We start from the raw sequence: 18031 nt of genomic DNA on the forward strand, positions 1-18031 counted from the left end.
CCTCAGGAACAAAACTGGCTCTTATAAGCAGCACTAGAAAGCAATTACACTCTGAGAAGCCACAGTGAGAGGGCAGGGGAGGAGAACTGGCATGACAGCATACTCCTGGCTGCCACGCCCAACAGAAAAAGGAATTTCTTTCACTGGGAGTCAGAACTCTCCTTCGATACCATCTAGATCTTTCCTGAGCCTGCTGACTTGTCAGCCTGAGTAATATTAAAGGCACGCTGCAAAATACTTGCTTTGAAATTTAGAAACAAATTTTATTTAAGATCTGAAATACAATTCCTAAAATATCAACTTCTCCAGAAAACCGTGGCTACACAATAATGCATTGCCTCTATCATGTTAGAACGTGCATTAGACTCAAATACAAAAACCATGAAACAAATCACCATCCTTCAACAATTTGAGCAAAGATAGAATGCCTGGAACAACATAGATGGACTTGCAGAGGATGGGCTGTTTTACTTCAAGCACCATAAAAAAAAAAAGAGCACAAATGCATGGGTTTTCAGGTATATACATTAAGTTGAACCTTTGGCACTAGGAATCAGGGCATTTTGTCACGTAGCATTAACACATATTAGAAAATTGTGTAGTGTCAAAGGGATAGAACCACCAGCATTCAAGCAATGTTGTCAACTAGGCAATAAAATGTTCTACTGAATGTTTCTTCTTTGTCTAATTACTGCGTACACTGGTAGCAACTTTGAAATGAGAAAAGGAGCTTGCACTCCTTTCATTTTCTGTTTAAAACAAAACAGAAAACAAACTGAAACATAAGCCCTGTTATACATTAACAATTTTAAAGAACATCAATTATACAAGAAAAAGACTAAGAACAAAAAGAGTGTTTACAGATACCAGACATAACAGCGAGTGGTCAGTAGACCCTCACAGGGCTTTGCGGTGGTACTCAGCCGAAGCCACTTTGTAATCACTGGCAGTAAACAGAGATGCAGCATTCTTTGCCAGATATTTTAGGAAATCATGCAAATAGCCCAACAATAATGCAAGGCTCTTCTCATCAAGGGGCGTATACGCCAACATTGCTCCGATTCTTACAAATAATCTCAGTAGGTGTGGGGCGCCATAAACCTGGGACATTGGCGCATCAGGGTGAGCCAAAAGAATTTCTGCATACTGGGGCCTCTCAAATTTGTAGAGCAGCTGAGTGCCCAACATCACATTGAAATACTCTTTTATTCCTGCCACAACCTCATTAACTGCATATTCCTTATTATCAACATTTCCCTGCGACTTCTTGCAATTTGCATACTCTTCCAGAATGGCATCTACATTTTTCTTAGCAGGGAGTTGAAACAGCTGCTTCTGCCTGGTAACTAAGTCCCAGTCCTCAACAAGCCATGGTTTTAATTCTTCCGGAATCTTCACTTTAACTTCCATTCTATTCTTAAATGCCTCCTCACTTTCAACAGTGGGATCTGCCCGGGCCCTTTTCTTCCGAGGTGGCTGGGGTGCTTCACTGGTACTGCCACCATCTCCGTTTCCAGGAGTCTTCTGCTTGTTCTTTCTTGTCTTCCGCACAGATCCCGAAGGGGGGTTCTCTGCAGAGCGACCCCCCCATCTGCCTGGGAGAGCCGGTTCCAGATTCTTCTGCTGTGGACCAGCAGTCTTCTTTCCTGAGGAGGCCCCTCTCATCTTACTTCTCTGCATATTGCTTCTAGTTGGTTTTTTGAAGTTGTCTTCTTCTGCAGATTGTTGTCCACGAGTTTGAGAACCCTGCTTTCTGGAACTCATTCAACCCTGTTTTTATTCCAACCACTGTAATATATAAAGGATTTTACCTGGTTGTTTTCTTTCGTGACCTTTACATGCACTGCTTCATAAAGGCCCACCAAGTAAAACCCAAGCTATTCTCTTGGAATTTGGATTTCAAATCCTAGTTCAGGATCATTAACTGACTTACTACCTACAACCCTCTCTCTGATCCTCACTACCAACCACTACCCTCACCCTATCCGATCACTCATCAGACTTGCCCATAAGTTAGTTTTTTGGTGCCACTCTAAAGGCAGGAATATAATTTTAGAAAAAGGATGAATTAAATGGAAAAGAAACGGCAGAAGGCAGCAGAATTGAAATTTTAGACTCTGAACAGGAGAAATGACAAGATGAAAGAAATAAGAAAGATTAGTTGACTGGAGGCAAAATGAGTAACAGTAAATGTTTTTGTAGAAGTCCAGGTATGCCCGAACTAGGGTGATGACAGAGTCAAGAGAAACCAAATATAGAACTTGGTAAATGAAGAGGGAGGAGTCAAAGGTGGCTCTGTAATTTTAAGCCTGGGTAATTAATGAATTAATAAAAACACTGATTTTAATAGTTAGTTTAGAATCAGCAATGAAGTAATAGGAAATAAACAATTCATCCATTCAGTTAGTAGACATACATTAATGCGTATCTGCTTTGGGACAGGTACTATGCTCGGTGCTAGGGATTCAAATATCTAAAATGGCAATTAAAAAACAAGGTTAGTACAATGACAGTTATAGGCACAGAGTACTTTAAAGCAAACAAGAAATGGTACATGACACTGCTTTCAGTATTAGCTTGTTGGAGGAGGTAATAATCAGTGAGGGACAAGTCAGTGATGACTCCCAGGTTTTGGGAATGGTGATTAGGTCATTAGTATTATCACCAAATGAGACTGCATCTAAAGAAAGAGGAAGTGGGTTAAAGAAGAAAGAAGTTCAGTACTGGATCTACTAAGTGTGAGGTGTACAGTTGGACATTTAATTTTAGAGCTCAGGTGAAGGTCAGAGCCAGAAACAGAGATCTGAGAGTAAACATCATACAGCTGCTACTGGAAGCTATGAAAGCCATCAAAATCATTCATGGAGAGAAGAGGAAGAATAACTGAACCAAGGTATGAAATTCTGGAAAAACCTAAGAAGGGGTGAGGACAGAGACCAAAAACAAAACAAAAATGGTCAGAGCAGCCAGAGAAGAATTAGGAGAATGTTATTTTGGAAGCCAAAGAAGTCGAGAGTTTTAAGAAGGGCAAGGGATAATATTCAGTATAAAATGCAGCAGAGAGAACTAGTAAGCTAAAGATGAAAAAATAGTGTTCTATGGTTCTTATAGTGTGACAGATGAAACAATTTTTCTGACTTACATAATCCTCTTCTTTCCCTTCCAAGAACTCCTACTGTTTTCCCAGATGGAACCTCCTAGATCTCCTGGGATGGTCTGGAAGGATGAGGTGGGAGACACAACCTAGAAAGGAAAACAGGTATCTGCAATGAAGATGAACTGTTGTGAAATAACACAGAAAAAAGAAAAGAAATCTAATTTTTGACCATGTGGTTTACAACTGTAATAACAGAAAATACATGAGCTCCGCTGTTAGACATACTTCTACTTCAATTAGGCTCTCCCATTTGTGAATTGTGAGGACTTGGGCAAGTTGTGTAAGCTGTTAGCCTTTTTCTCATTGATGGAATGAGGCAAAACTATCCCTTGACTTCACAGGTTCTTCTTCAGACTTCATAAATACGATTTGGCTAAACAGCTAGCACAGTATCTTGCAGGAATACATGTGAATATGGATACAAAGATATTCACTGCAGTGGTGTTTTTAATACTGAAGACTTAGAAACACCTAAATACTCATCAATAGGGAAATGGCACTACAGATTATGTATGCACACTATGGAAGAACATTCAAATGAACTAAGCAGAGAACCATGTACAAATATGGAAAGATGCTCGTTTACATTATCAGGTAAACAGGCATAATGGATAATATGTACAATACCGAAGAGAGCGCACAGGTCGAGAAATAACTACCGGTCCTATATAGTTGTTAGGCACAGTGAGTGTGATCAAATTCCTGTTTTAAACTGGTATGTATAAATGCATAGGAAAAGTATCTAGATGAATCAATACCAGACTGTTAAAATGAGGGTAACCTCTGGGAAAAAATGAGGGACGATGGTGCATCAGCCCTAAACCAGGTTTCTCTGGTAACTAGGACATTCACCCATATAAAAAGCCCCTCGGCCAATCCCTAGCCCTTAAAACGATGTGAGCAGGTGTCAGGGAAGCCTTGAGGGAGAAAATAAGAGGTAAGAAATGCAAGACAACTAGAGCTTTGGATCAGGGAAACCAGTTATTGGGAAAAGAGGCCTTCGAGCCAGAGCTTTCACTAAGCAAATGGTATCCTTTCACTGAAAGGACACAAAGATCTGCATTAAAAAAAAAGGGCAAAGGTGGTCCTCAGAGAGCATCAAAATCTGTGAATACGGATACTGACCCTGTGGGAATCAGAAGCCTTCTGCCTGAGAGGGTAAACAGACACATCTGTGAAGGATCAGACAGTGGCAAGTGTGTCATGGCATTACACTGTAAGCTATTGAGCTTACAAAATGGATGTTTCTAAAAAAATATTCATTGTGACCAGGACAGAAAGGGACACGGTATCTGAGGGTATCAATACTTTTAAGTAATATAGGTGAAATTCAGAAAACCCACCTCAGAGCTAATACAGTGCAGAGTTTCCACAAAACAAAGGGGATAATTACAATACCAACTAAAGAAAGCATGATGGCTCAGTGCCAGCCAGACTGTGTAAAACACAAGTGAGGCCAGGCTAGGCTGGATGGGAAGTATTTTGGAAGTCTCACAGTTATCAGCAATTCCTGAGGAGGAACTTGAAAATGACAGCTGAACCTACTGTACATCCTTGGCATTGATCACATATATTCATTCATAGGAAAACTACAAAAAGGAACTCCATTTGGTTCTAATTAACTGGGTGAGTTCCATCATTCTCTATAAATTCTTCCATCACTCATATAAAGTCTCAAAGAAATATCTGACATTATACAGAAAAATACCTGCACAAGTGAAGTCTGTGACCAGTGAATAAAGCCACGGAAACAGCCTTTATAAAGTTGTCTCAGTACCTTTATTTTCATCTGAGTATCCTACAGATCAAACAAGCAACTATTACTACCTGGAAGTCAGAAGCCAGACATCAGAAGAGAATACCTGTCCTTTTGATGTCTGGCTCCTACTTGTAATACAAGTTTCTGGATAGCTTTCCACTTTGTACCTCCCTTCCCAGTTTAACGCTGTTCCATGATCAATGACAGATGTGCTGTGCACATTCATTTAAAAAGTTTGCACTACAGATTACTTAATTTGGGGCCATTTTAAACTTGTTTTGCCAGCCTGTCTTGAGTTTCAGGCTTTATTAATGTTGTTTACTGGCTTAGTATACCTACTCTTTGCTCCCATTATGCTCTCTCCCTTGTTGCCATCTAAATACCACATAAGTCTTCTTTCCTCCTTAAATCTCCAACCCTAGTCCTTGTTTCTCTCCCATCTCCAATACCATATGAAGCGGACGTTAGTACTCCAGTTTAGTATTTAAATGTCTCATGTTGGTTCTGCTTATAGAACTACACCATTACTCTATGTGCCACAGGTCTGTGTTACACATAGCACATATATTTTGGAGCAGCACTTAGGTCCCTGGTGGGTATACAATAGAGAATCAAAGCGAGGAAGTGATCCAACACACGAAGAAAATGGAGGCACAAATTAGGGACGAGTCATCAAATATTTCCCCACTTGTTTTCTACAGGTCAGCTCTAGGGATAGGCCAGATGTTGAGAAAACACATTTGTAGGTTTGCCCTAGTTTTATAAATTTCAGTGTGAACACTTATTTAAAGAGTTGAGCTTATACTGGTTACCAAATCTTAACATTCCCTTTTAAAAAACTTGGTATCACTACTAGTTATTTTTCCCATGTAACATAATATACGAAGATCTTGAGAGCTGTGTATTTCATCAAATGGTCATGCCTTAATCTAACCACCCTCAATGGAAGTGATTCCTCCTCAATTTACCCTGCAGTAACGATTACATTTTTGTCCTCATTTCCTATTATTTAATATTTCCAGTTGCAGATTTAGTGGGTCAAGAGGTAATAACACGTTGCCAAATTACTTCCCCCAAGCTGTACCAGTTTCCAACCTTACAAGTAGTGTGTAAAACTATCACTTATACTCTGGTCAGCAGTGGCAAGGCTCATTTACAAAATCTGATAAAATGTTTATTTGTTCAGTTTTTATTAGACATGCTTTAACATTTAAAAAGCATCTATTGGCTATATAGGCTTTTGTCATGTGCCCATTCACTTGGCTTTTAGTGATTTTAACATCTATAGGAGCTCTTTATATATCAAGAGTTATCAGTCTGGGGCAAGTATTTCCCCTAGTGTTCTTTTATAGTGCCTGATGTTAAGATTTTAAAGTTTTATATAATGAAATGCCAGTTTTCCCTTCCGCTGTTAAAAGATGTCATTTTAATGGAGGTTTTAGATTTTCTTAATCCATCCAGAATTTATTTTGTAAGTTACGAACTGAAAATCTGCATTTCCCCCCAAATAGTTAATTCTGTGGCACCACTCATGGGTAATCTTTCCTTTACATACATAAAAATTCCAAAATACATAAAGATGGGGGGAATTCTCCCTTAGCCTCCCCTCCCCAATCCCAGAATGACCATGTAAGCTTTCAAATCTTATGTGCATATTCACATAAATACATAACCTTCAAAACTAAATGTCTATTTCATATTTGATTTGGCAAAGGTGAGACATATTGCCCCACACTTTTTCTCACTCTGTCACGGGCATCTTTCTGTCCACACATACCTAGCTCATTCTTTTTAATATCCACATTACTCTATAATCTCTATGTGTCAGAATTTAACCACTCCCTTACTAATTAACATTTAGGTTGTTCCCAATATTTTATTACAGAAATGCTGTAATAGTCCTAAGTGTACAGATTATTAGAGCATTAGAGATTTCAGGACTATTCTCAGAAGGTGGTACTCTTCAAAGGATTGGTGTACTTATAACTTCGATGAGATAGAGGGAAATTCAATTTGTAAAGAACCGCTTTAATTTGTACTCCCAGCAAAAACGTTAAAGTTCATTCACCTACACAGGATAAACATCTTTTGGAAAAAATTTTTTTGCTTATCTAGTATGTAGTAATACCACTGAGCATCTTCCACACATTCATGTGTATGTTTTTCTTATGTGAATATTTTTGTTCTCTTTTATACCAGGTGTTTGCTTCCTTTATTGATTTCTAATCATTAAATCTTAAGTATTCTTGGGTGTGTTGGAAACATTTTTTTCCAGACTCATTTTCCTTCTCTGGGTGTGTGTGTGTGTGTGTTTGTGTATATATAATCACACAGACAAATATGTCAACCTTTTCCTTTGTGAACTCTGGCATTTATGTCACATCTAAGGAAAATGCTCCCAAATCAATATTCTAAAAATGGTTTCCTATATTTCTTGGTATTTCTATAGTTTCTTCCAAATATATAACTTTTTCTAGTATTATTAAAGAGGTCATCCTTTCCTCACTGATTTCAAACGCTATTATAGAACATTCTAAATTCCTAGATGTACATGGGTTTTTTAAGGTACTCTCTTCCCAATGATTTCTGATTATTCAATTTTTAAAGGTTATCACTATTTCTAGGTCACCTGTTCTGTCATAGTGGTATCTGTTCTCACACCAGTATCACATTGGTTTAATTATCATAAAGACATACATGTTGCCCTAGAATAACACTTGTAAATGGTTTCCAAGGATGTCTGATGCATTCTTTGAAGTAGCGAACACTGGAGTCAACCTGGAGGACTATCACTAGTGATTTGGAAAGATAAAATGTGGTTTATCCCTAATACAGATTATCATGCCGGTTAAAACAATACCACTGTGAAAGCAATCAAACAGAACTCTATGAATGGACATGAAGACATCCAAGATAATTCGCTGAATAAAAATAGCAAGTTGCAAAAACAATACGTATAGCGTGAAACCATATTTATGTAAAAGAAAACACAAAACGTTATTTTATATATATATATCCATGTATGTTTTTAAACAGGTACATAATTTAGAGATCTAGAAGAAAACAGAAGTGAGAATAGAGGTTAACTCTGGAGAGAATTGGAGGTGAAGAAATGGAAACCTGAGCCTACTCCATAATATTTACACCTTTTCATTATAAGGATAATATATTCACATATTAATTACATGACTAAAAATCTGTATTAAAATACACATACTTAAAATTCAATGATTTTCTGATCTGTTCTTATCCTTAGATCTCATACACAGCTGGACTTTTCAGTAAATTATCACTGTGTGTATTTTGTAGGCATACCAGACTGGTTCCCCTCCCCCCTTCTAGGTTCTGCCCTTTCTTGGAGGCGCAGGTCAAGGTCCTTTTCCTTTGAGGCTTTCTCCATTTCAGGATACCCTGGACCTTGCCTTCTCTGAGCTCCCACTGGCTTAACAGCCCACTTCCCTTCCTTTTGCCCTTAATCATTCTCCAAATGGCCTCCTGTAAAGGGATTTTGTGCCTACCCATCCATTGCATCTTTTCCACAAGGGCAGCACCCTCCTCTGAAACCCAGATTTCAGAAGAGAAAAAAAAGTAGAAGGAAAATATAGTGACTCCATGGGAAAAATGAAGTGTGTCACAAATGAAGTGTTAACAAAATCTCCTATGGTTTGTTGGAATAAACCTTTAAATACACATATACCATGCCAGTTACATTTACATCCATTCTCTTCTGGATCTTGGAAAACTTCCTTTATGTTTAACATATTTTTTGAGTCTGAGACAAAGGAGGAATGACACAAAAACTGTTAGCAGACTGAATATGGTTATGATTTCCTAGTTAAAAATTATAGCTCCTGGAAATTCCCTTGTAAGTAAGTATGATCAATATACTCAATTTCTTTCTAGATTGTTAGGACAAGCCAGAAGTCTTAATTTCAGAATTCAGTTCTAGTGGTAACTGCTGCTTCTGGAAAATCAGGAAAGAAACCAACAGTATTAATTTTTTTACATTTCCAAACAGAAGAATCCACTGCTTTTAGAAGTTTAAGAGTGTATGTGTGGGTAAACCAGGATGTACCAGGAGGATTAATAGAACCATAATTATTATTAAAGCAAACACTTGTATGTGCCAAGCACTGTCCTGTTACTTTACATGTAATCCCTTCAAAAATCCTATGAAGTAAGAACTATTATCATCTTTATTTTACACATGAGGATATTCAGGGACAAAGGGAGGTAAGTATCTTGCCCAGGATCACATAGTAAGTGGCAGAGTCAGAATTCAAATGAAGGAAGTCAGTATTTGCTTTCAACCACTTAATTATGCTGTACATGAGATGCCACAAAGTTTTTTAAAAAAGAATAATTTATATTGTATATATATGTGTGTATATATATATATATATATATTGATACCCTAGAGTTAGTTGATACTCTAGGGTATCAATTGTAGTATCTTTTATCAAAGAATGTAAGATTATACAGTCCTCTGTTGTTTGGGCACTTGCTATACTGGAAGCACCCATCCTTTCCTTCTTAGAATTTAGAGTGCTTTCCCAGAAAGGTGCTTATCAATCTTCAAAATATTCCTGGACAGTTAGGAAGGTTATGTGGAATTATCTTGTTTGAGAATTGAGGCCAGGAGAAGGGAGGCACTTACCCAGATTCTGTAATCAGGGATGGTTCTGCAATCAGGATCAGATCTTCTGATCCTTACTACACAGCAAACTTAGCTTTTCTGATGATGGCCTGGAAGGTCAAAGAAGGGGACAGAAAAGGACATAAAGTAAAAAAGATATGAGATCCTTTTTTTCCCTCCATCAACCAATGCATTTTATCACACACAAAGGACACCATAGCTGATAAACAATGTACAAATGTTTCTTTTTCCTTTCTTGTGGCTGTATTTTCAAAATTACTTTATTGTACATTTATCTTTATTTTTGATAAAGCAATTGTCTTTTTTTATTTTACGAAGGATAATTTCAAATGAATAAAAACATAGAAGGAAGAATATTATAAACCTATACCCATCACCCAGCTTCAACAATTACCAACTGAAGGCCATCTTGTTTCATCTATAACCCCACCCACTGCTCCCCCCCACTCCGATTTTTTTTAAGCTCACCGAATAGCTGATTTTCTGCATTTTATTATGGAAAATGTCAAACATATACCAAAGAAGATGGAATAATATAAGGAACCCCGTGTGCCCCATCACTCAAATCAAACAATTATTAACTTAGGACCAGGTTCGTTTCATCTATACCCCTCCCCACTTCCCCCTACCGCTGAGATTATTCTGAAGCAAATCCCAGTCATCACCGTATCTGAAGTCATTCCCAGACATTTTATTACTTAATCCGCAATATTTTCCTATATATCTCTACAAGATAAAGATAATTTGAAAACATAACCATTCATGCCATTATAACGTCTTAAAAATCGACATCAATTCCTTAAACCATCAAATCCGTCTTCAAATTTTCCCGATGCATCTTAAACAGGTTTTTTTTTTTTACTTCATGTGTTCGAATCAGGATCCAAACAAGGCCTACTCATCGCATGTGGTTCATCTCCTGATCGCTCTCGCTCTCCATCTCCCCCCACCCCCGCCTTTTAAACTTTTCAATATGGAAAATTCCAATCCCCGCTATTTTGAGCAAATTCTCAAATAGTATATTATTTCATCCGTAAAAACTGATGTATCTCTTTTATAGCTCGAATTTCCTATAGGAAAGAATTTGAAGGGCAGGAAAAGCGCTATAACGAACGAATTTACATAATTTATGTTTTTTTCTCATTCTGTTACGCGGGTTTTTCACTCCACAATAATAGCGAAGAGCTTTCGGAACCAGGATTGGTATTAAGTATCTTATACGCACGAATACACAGTACAAGCCTCTGAGGTACACGTCTCTGAGGTAGATACTATTATTATCACCATTTTACAAACATGGAAACCGAGACACTGAAAGAACAGGAGCCAGCCCAAGCTGGGCGTTGGCGACTAGGAATTTGAACGCAGCTCTGCCCAACTGTGAAGCCATTAGTTAATCTTGTCAATATATGCGACGATAAAAAGAAATCGTCAACCCTTTCACCCCACCCCCACCCCGAAACCTGAAACGAGAATCCAGCTCTTTCCAGCAGCCGACGTGTGATCACTGCCGTCCCTCCAACCGCCATAGTAAAGCCAGGTTTCTCTGGCAACTGATATCCATAGGCAGACACGTCACCCTGGAGGCGGGCTTATGGCCTCCAACCAATCACAATCGTCTTGTCTAAGTTTTAGAATGTTCCATAACCAAATGATTGGCCGAGGCCTAACACGTCAGCGATGACACTTCGCCGCAGTAAAGGCGGGTGCTAGCAACCTGCTTCTTCATGGTTAAGGCTTGAAGCAAGCCAATCATGTTTCTCCTTTAGTGCGGACTCTGGCCAATGACGCTCGCCCTCTTAGGTTCTTAGCCCGCCCCCCAAAAGCGCGACAGCCGTTGGGTCATGAGTCTATAGGGCAGGGTGTTCACGTGGCCTATTTTCACGACCCAGAGTTCCTCTGACCAGAGGTTTTTTTTTTTCCTGCAGGGAGGCATTATGGGTTTTTTTTTTCCACTGGGAAAGGAAGTGTCTACGTGGCCTGCGGAAACAGGATGGACGGAAATGAGCTAAGGTTCCCGCGAGTGGGGAAGCGCGAGGTCAAATTTGGGGCCACGCCCCCAACCTCTTGCGCAATTGTCGGAGTAAAAAAAATAAAAGCGGAGCGGGGGGTTTTAATAAGTGTGTTGGGGTGGTGGGTGTGTGGGGGCGTGATGTTGGGTCCCGCGTGTTTGTGCGCGGACGAGCTCGCGTAGCCCAGGGGTTGGGATGTGTGCGCGGCAGCCCTCGTGGCGTCGCTGGTGGTGGGTGTGCGCAGGCGTGCGCCCCTAGCGTTGGGGCCCGTGTGTGTCCCGGAGCGGGGGCGTGTGTGTGTGCGCGCACATGTGTATCTGCGTGTGTGCGTGCCCGCGCGCTATGTACGGAATGGTCTCTACTTTTGTATTAGCTTGAAAATTGTTCTGATGAAAAGGAAAATGAGTCAAGGCGACTATAAGCAATAAAGAATCTTTGCCAGAAATATTTTGGCCTCTCCTATCGATTTAATTTTCAGACCCCCCAAATACACTTTCTTCCCACGTTTTTCTCTGTTGCCAAAATTCTGTTCTAAACCATAGCCCTCCAATAATTAAGAGTCAAACGCTCCCATCCCCATATTAGCAATTCCAAGGTGGCGCTTCTTCCCGTTCCCTAGTATTCTTTCCCAACCCCCTCCAAAGTTGCCTGCCATTCTCTTGGCACAAAGACAATTTTCTGCCGGTAATATACGTTATAGCCTTCCCCTCCAGTCTCTCTATATACACACACACAGACTCGGAATTTCTGCAGGGGCTGAGGCTCTCTTACCTTTTTGTCCTGATTTCCAAGCACAGTGCCCTTCAGACAAGTACGCACTCAGCTAGTTTTCCAGAAAGTTCTCTGGGTGAGGTTTATACCTCTTGAGTCAGCCACTAGATGCCACCAAATCCCAGCAAAGGATTGGCTGTTTAGTCCCTGGAATTATGGGATTTTGTTCCCCCCTTTCCGATTTGTTGAACTCCACAATGTATAGGGATCATTGCTAAGAAAAAAAATCGAATTAACTTTTGTAAATAGCCCAACCAGGCAGAGGACTATGGCCCTAGATCCAAATGTTTTTCCTTGTTTCTTCTTAAAAAAAATTACCCCCTCACTTCGTTCCTTCTTGCATTTTGTGGGGTCAGAATTGATTAATGACTCCAGGCACTGATGCTGATGAAGATCTGAATCCTTTCTGTGCACCTTCTCTTCCAATCCTAACAACATTCCCCAATGGAAAATATAGGTGGCTGTTTAGTCAATAAAGACAGATAAAAACTTAGACCCTGGTATTGAAAACTGATCTTTTTCTCTTGGAATTTTTATTAAATATGTGTGTTTGCACCCTATTTTTTGTAGTGGTACTGCTACACTTTGTTATGTCTTTAGAGTTAGAGACCTACTTTTAATTCCCCACTTACTAGCTGTTAGACCTTGGGCAAATGATTTATGTTCTGTGATACTGTTTTCTTGCATGCTTTCTATATTTTGGATGCTATGTCATATCCTTTACATGGATATTCTTTTATTCCTCACAAAACCTCATTAGATGGGTATGAATAAAACTCAAAAACCAAAATATATCTTTCAATTGCCAATCATATACACTTGTGTGCATGCATACATGTGCACACACACGGGGAGGGGGCAAGATTTAGAGATGTGGTTCTCAAAGAGAGTTTTCCAGACACACCAGTAGCATAATTATCACTTTTGGGGAACTTGTCAGAAATTCAGATGCTCAGGCCCCACCTCAAACCTAATGAATCAGAAATCCCAGGGCCAGGGTTTGGTGATTTGTGTTACACTGTGCTGGTGATTCCAGTGTACAATGAAGTTAATGGCTTTGGAAGGCAGAAATGCAATGCTGATTTTTGTACACTCCACTAGAGGGTGCTACAGAATGTAAAGCGCAGTAATAAATGCTATGTTTTGTCCTTTTTCATTGATGTATAGTTGACATACAATGTTATATTAGTTTCAGGTATGCAACATCCAGCATATTATCAGACCCATTTTAAGATTAAAAACTAATGTACAGAGGTGTTCAATTGTTTTTTCGGTGCATACAAATATGGGAGTCAGGATTTGAACTTTACCTGCTTCTGAAGCCCAGGCCCTTGACAGTACTCTGTTTTTCAGCTATCATAGCTTGTCTTTCTTTGCCTCAAAATACATTACAAATACCTTGTTCCCTGCTTTGGATAACATTGACTAGAGCACCAAGAAGAGGACAGGAAAGCAAACCAAATTAGTGGAAATATTTTGATGATTTCATACCCTTCCCCCATAGCTATTCTATAATAAGATATCAAGTAAAGCTAATGAGTGTTTTCCTTCTTGCTTTTGTATTTCCCAAATGCTCTCTCTACCCTACACTTCTCTTTTTTTCGTTTTTGTCTGAACCTTTTCTATGTGTGGGAGAGAAATAAGGGTGGTGAGGAAACACAGTTGTTGAAAGCCTGTTATGGGCCACACTATATAGTTCTATACACATTAATCCCAACAAGAGGCCTGTGAATTAGGTGATGATTATCATCATTTTATAGGTGATGAAAGTGAGTTCTAGAGACAATAATTATTTTTCTTTGGTCATACAACTAGTAAGTGGTGGAGTCTGGGTAATTCCTGGTATATCTGACAGTATTACCCTGCTAAACTTTCTACTGCTCAGTTTTGAATCTTGTTTAGTTACTGTTTATGTAACTTTCATCATGTTCTTTAACTTTTCTGAGCCTCAGTTTTACCATACATTAAGTGTATGCAACATTCAGCATATTATCAGTGGGAACATTAAGTGGGAACAAATATTCCTATTTCATAGTGTTAGAGTTGCAGTATCCAAAACAGTAGCCATTAGACACATGGGTATTTCAATTTGAATTTAAGTTAAGTAAAATTAAAAATTCAGTTCCTCACTTGTACTAACCACATTTCAAGGGCTCAATAGCTACTATGGCTCGTATTAGTACCATCTTGGACATCAACAGATGCAGAACATCCCCACCATCCCAGTAAGCTCTATGGTACAGTGCTGATTTAGCGTATATAAAGTATGTAAAAGGACTTAGCATAGTGTATAATTCATCCAAGAAAAGTGATTTCCTTTGCTCTTTCCTTTCAGCATTAGAGCTAGGTATGTTCTCCTGTTTTATTTACAGAGTCAGGAGAGGGGAGTAACTTACCCAACGTACTATAACAGAGGATATGTCTGGCATTGGCACCTACATCTCCTAGCTTTCACTCCAATATTCTCTCTAGTGGTCCCATCCTTACGTGCTACTCTGTTGAATGAGATCTCCAGGCTGAGGATGTGAATAATGTGAATTAACTTTGGAGTCAGAGTAGTACAGAAAAAGACATAGGAACTGAATGCCTTCTATGTGCTAGTCAACACTGTGCTCAGTTCTTTACATTTATTATCTTAGGGAATCTTCACTAAAGCCCAGGGAAGTTAAAAACTCACTTCAAGTTGCCAACCAGTAAATGGCAGAGCAAACATTCAGACTTCTTTCTGACTCTAAAGCCCATGTTTTGTTTTGTCTTGTTTTTTTCATTATGCAATGCTACCCTCTCCAATGTGAAAACTGTCCTGCTCCTTCCACTTACTAAGTAGGATAAAGCTTCAGCAGATTCCTGCTTCTTAGCGGGTCTTCAGAAAATGCAAGTTACTCTTCTTCCTTTTGCATTTATAGCTGAACCATTGTCTTCACAATCTGTTTCAACTGGAAGGGAAAGATAGCTTAAATTACTTTTTGTTTGGCTTCAAGACCCAAGTCCAGACAGAGAGTTTACCGTCCCAGCCTTCAGAGAGAACACCAAATGGCTCCAAGATTTCTACATTAATTTTCAAGGCTACCATTTGCTCATACAATGCCTTTGTGCTAATTAGAAACATGAGCCACCTGGGGGCAGACAAACTGTAGAGAAGTGTCCACTCCAGTGAAACAATGAGAAAAATACTTTTCTTTCTCATCGATGTTGGAGCTCCACCAGGGCAGTGGAAGAATGAATTTCAGCCTCTGCATGTTCCCTCTCATTGAGTACTCCTGCCCTGCCTAACAGTGTCTGTTGCCCTTGCCTGGTGGCTAAGAGCCTTCCTAGGTCTGGAAGGTAGTGTCAGTCTTTTCTGGAAAGAGTAGATAGGGACACCAGTCATGGTGTCTGGATAGTAGGTGAAACTGTTGGCGTTCTTAGGTTATTTTGATATTTTTTCATTTGGTTCTTACTAGCTTATTGGATGATTTTTAAGAGACTTTGGTTAATTTAAAAGTTAAAAAACCTTAATATTTCAAGGCTAAGCAAAATGGTATTTCTTTAATAATAATGTTTTTCTATCTTTTTATACCTGCTTCATTCCATAGGGATTTCACAAACCAGTTCAGCAAATTATTCTGCATCAGTCTAGTTTGTTAGCCTATGACAAGACAGGCCAAAGGATGGAAATAGTCATGGGAAAGTTTTATCCTTTTAAGATATTCTCTTCTAGCTCCTCTCTCCTCCTATAATCAACCCTCCCCTGCATCAACTGACCCATCCGTTTAGTAGAAAGAGGTTACTTCAAATGACTGAGACCCTAAATCTAACCAATGTAGTCCTTGGGTGATCCTGCACATAATGCCTTGGTTTCCCCTTCCTGAGTCAGTAGTTTAGCATGCAATATGCTGAAATTCGTGGTTTGTGAACCACAGGCTTTACTTGGAATCATCATGTTAAGCTATCCGTGTCATACATCAACCAACAGAGATGAGTACTGATTTTCACCAGTGTATGTAGACTCCTATAATCTGATCATTGCCTCAAGTGGATGCCTTGAGCCAGTTTTCCAGAGATAACTTGCTTATGCTTATAACCTGCACCCACAGTCCCCATTTTATTGGGAATGAAAAAAGCTATGTCTTTTGAAAACTTCAGCTGCCATATTATTAAAGAGGACAAACCAATAGTACTTAAAGTGCTGCATCTTCAAATTGTTGAAGATTTATGATGGGTACATGGGGGTTCGTTATACTATGCTTTCTACTTCTGTGTATTTTTTGAAGTCTTCCATAATAAAACACTTAAAAACAACAACAAAAAAGTGCTTCATCAGTCATGGGGAGGAGAACATACATAGGTTCCTCTTTAGAAGAGTACTAATTAACCTAGGGGTGGGGTGGAATGTACACCCCTTTAGTAGTGATGTGCCGTGTAAAACTCTGGGGAGGGGAGATTTTAAATTGAAAAGGCCTGTGCATCAGAAATTCTGATAAGATCCCCTAGAAGGACAATCTCCTCTGGACTGCAGTCCCCCTCCACCAAACCCCTAAAGAAGCTGCTGGAATCAGCCACTATTAGTGAAAGAAGTATATCATATCCCTTGGGCATTTGGGAGTAGGGGGAGTTTGAAAAGCATGGAAATAGGCATCAGGTAATTGATGGAAGCTGTGTTACCCAGCAGGCAGAGAATCACAGGCAAAGGGTACCTGGGGGCAAGAGACAGCTAGTACTAAAAAAAAAAGGCTTCATTCTCATCCCAGGTGAGTGCTGGAGAGGGCAAAGCTACTAAGGAAGTAGGGGGCCAGGGAGCAGAATATGTGGCAAAGAGGACCCCACTTGGAATCTCAAAAGGTATTCTTTGAAGACTCCAGGCTCTATCTGATTTGCAGGCTTTAAAACAGTTGGGAAAGCCATCTGAAGGCAAAGAGTACACACACAGAGACACATATATGCACGCACGCATACATGCGCTCATGCCCAAGGAACTGGAACCTGTCTGCTGAGCTTGGAACCGGCTTCATAAAGTACACATTGAAAACTATGTGGTTTGGTTCTTGTTATTGTGCTTTTACTGTGCCACTGAGCAAAGAAGGGTATTAGTACACTGCTGGAAGTGAGATATGGTTGGAGAGGTGGGGCATTGTTTAGGGTGTGGGGACCTAGGAGGACATGTTCTTTCAAGGCCCTGAAGGTTGAGGTAACATGATTAGAAACTGGGGACAGAGAAGAGAGCAAGGGCAGTTCCTAAAAAGGTACAAAGCCGAGATTCACCCAGTTGCTCCTAGGCCAGGGTTGTGGGTGGGACGTCAGTGAGACCCAGGCGGGTGCCGCCAGCTTTCAATAGAGCTGGTCTGTGAAACTTGGCTGGGAGGACAGAGGAAGATTGATGTTTGCTTCAGAGTGGGGCTGTCAGCTGTGCTCACCACCTCACCATGGTCCCAGCTGTAAACAAAAGTCCTGGCCCTTCATGGCACTGCAGAGCCGTCCAGGCTGGCGTAAGTCTCTGAGGACAGCTAGACCATTTTCTCATCCTGGCTGACAACCAGAAGACAGAAGAAACAATAGAAGGTGGTGGCGGTGGTGAAAGGGGGGCAGGATTGGAAGGGGATGAGAAGCAATGACCAGTGGGAAGGAGCTGTCAATTTCAAATCTTAGGTCTTTGGAGGCAAGTAACAGAAATCTTTCAGAGAAAGTAGACCCCTTTC

The 18031-nt window shown here is 39.9% G+C and overlaps 1 protein-coding gene across 2 annotated transcripts; it reads right to left on the minus strand.

Annotated features, from left to right (window-relative positions):
* Positions 1-238: 238 nt before the first annotated feature.
* MORF4L2 (mortality factor 4 like 2) lies at positions 239-12471 on the minus strand. Of its 2 annotated transcripts, none has more exons than XM_002925925.4 (4): positions 12357-12471; positions 9574-9662; positions 3143-3243; positions 239-1788 (listed from the first exon to the last, which is right to left on the minus strand). In XM_002925925.4, exon 4 carries the CDS (start codon positions 1762-1764, stop codon positions 898-900), a length of 867 nt encoding a protein of 288 aa, XP_002925971.1. In that variant the 5' UTR covers positions 1765-1788; positions 3143-3243; positions 9574-9662; positions 12357-12471; the 3' UTR covers positions 239-897. The 2 variants fall into 2 exon arrangements, with proteins under 2 accessions (XP_002925971.1, XP_002925970.1); XM_002925924.4 differs by lacking the exon at positions 12357-12471 and adding an exon at positions 11037-11186.
* Positions 12472-18031: the final 5560 nt, after the last annotated feature.

Source organism: Ailuropoda melanoleuca, chromosome X (genome assembly GCF_002007445.2).
Source record: "Ailuropoda melanoleuca isolate Jingjing chromosome X, ASM200744v2, whole genome shotgun sequence".
Classification (NCBI taxonomy): Eukaryota; Metazoa; Chordata; class Mammalia; order Carnivora; family Ursidae; genus Ailuropoda; species Ailuropoda melanoleuca.

Coding starts and splice junctions, on each gene's coding strand:
- MORF4L2 (XM_002925925.4), bottom strand. CDS start 1,764: ATGAGTTCCAGAAAGCAGGGTTCTCAAACTCGTGGACAACAATCTGCA.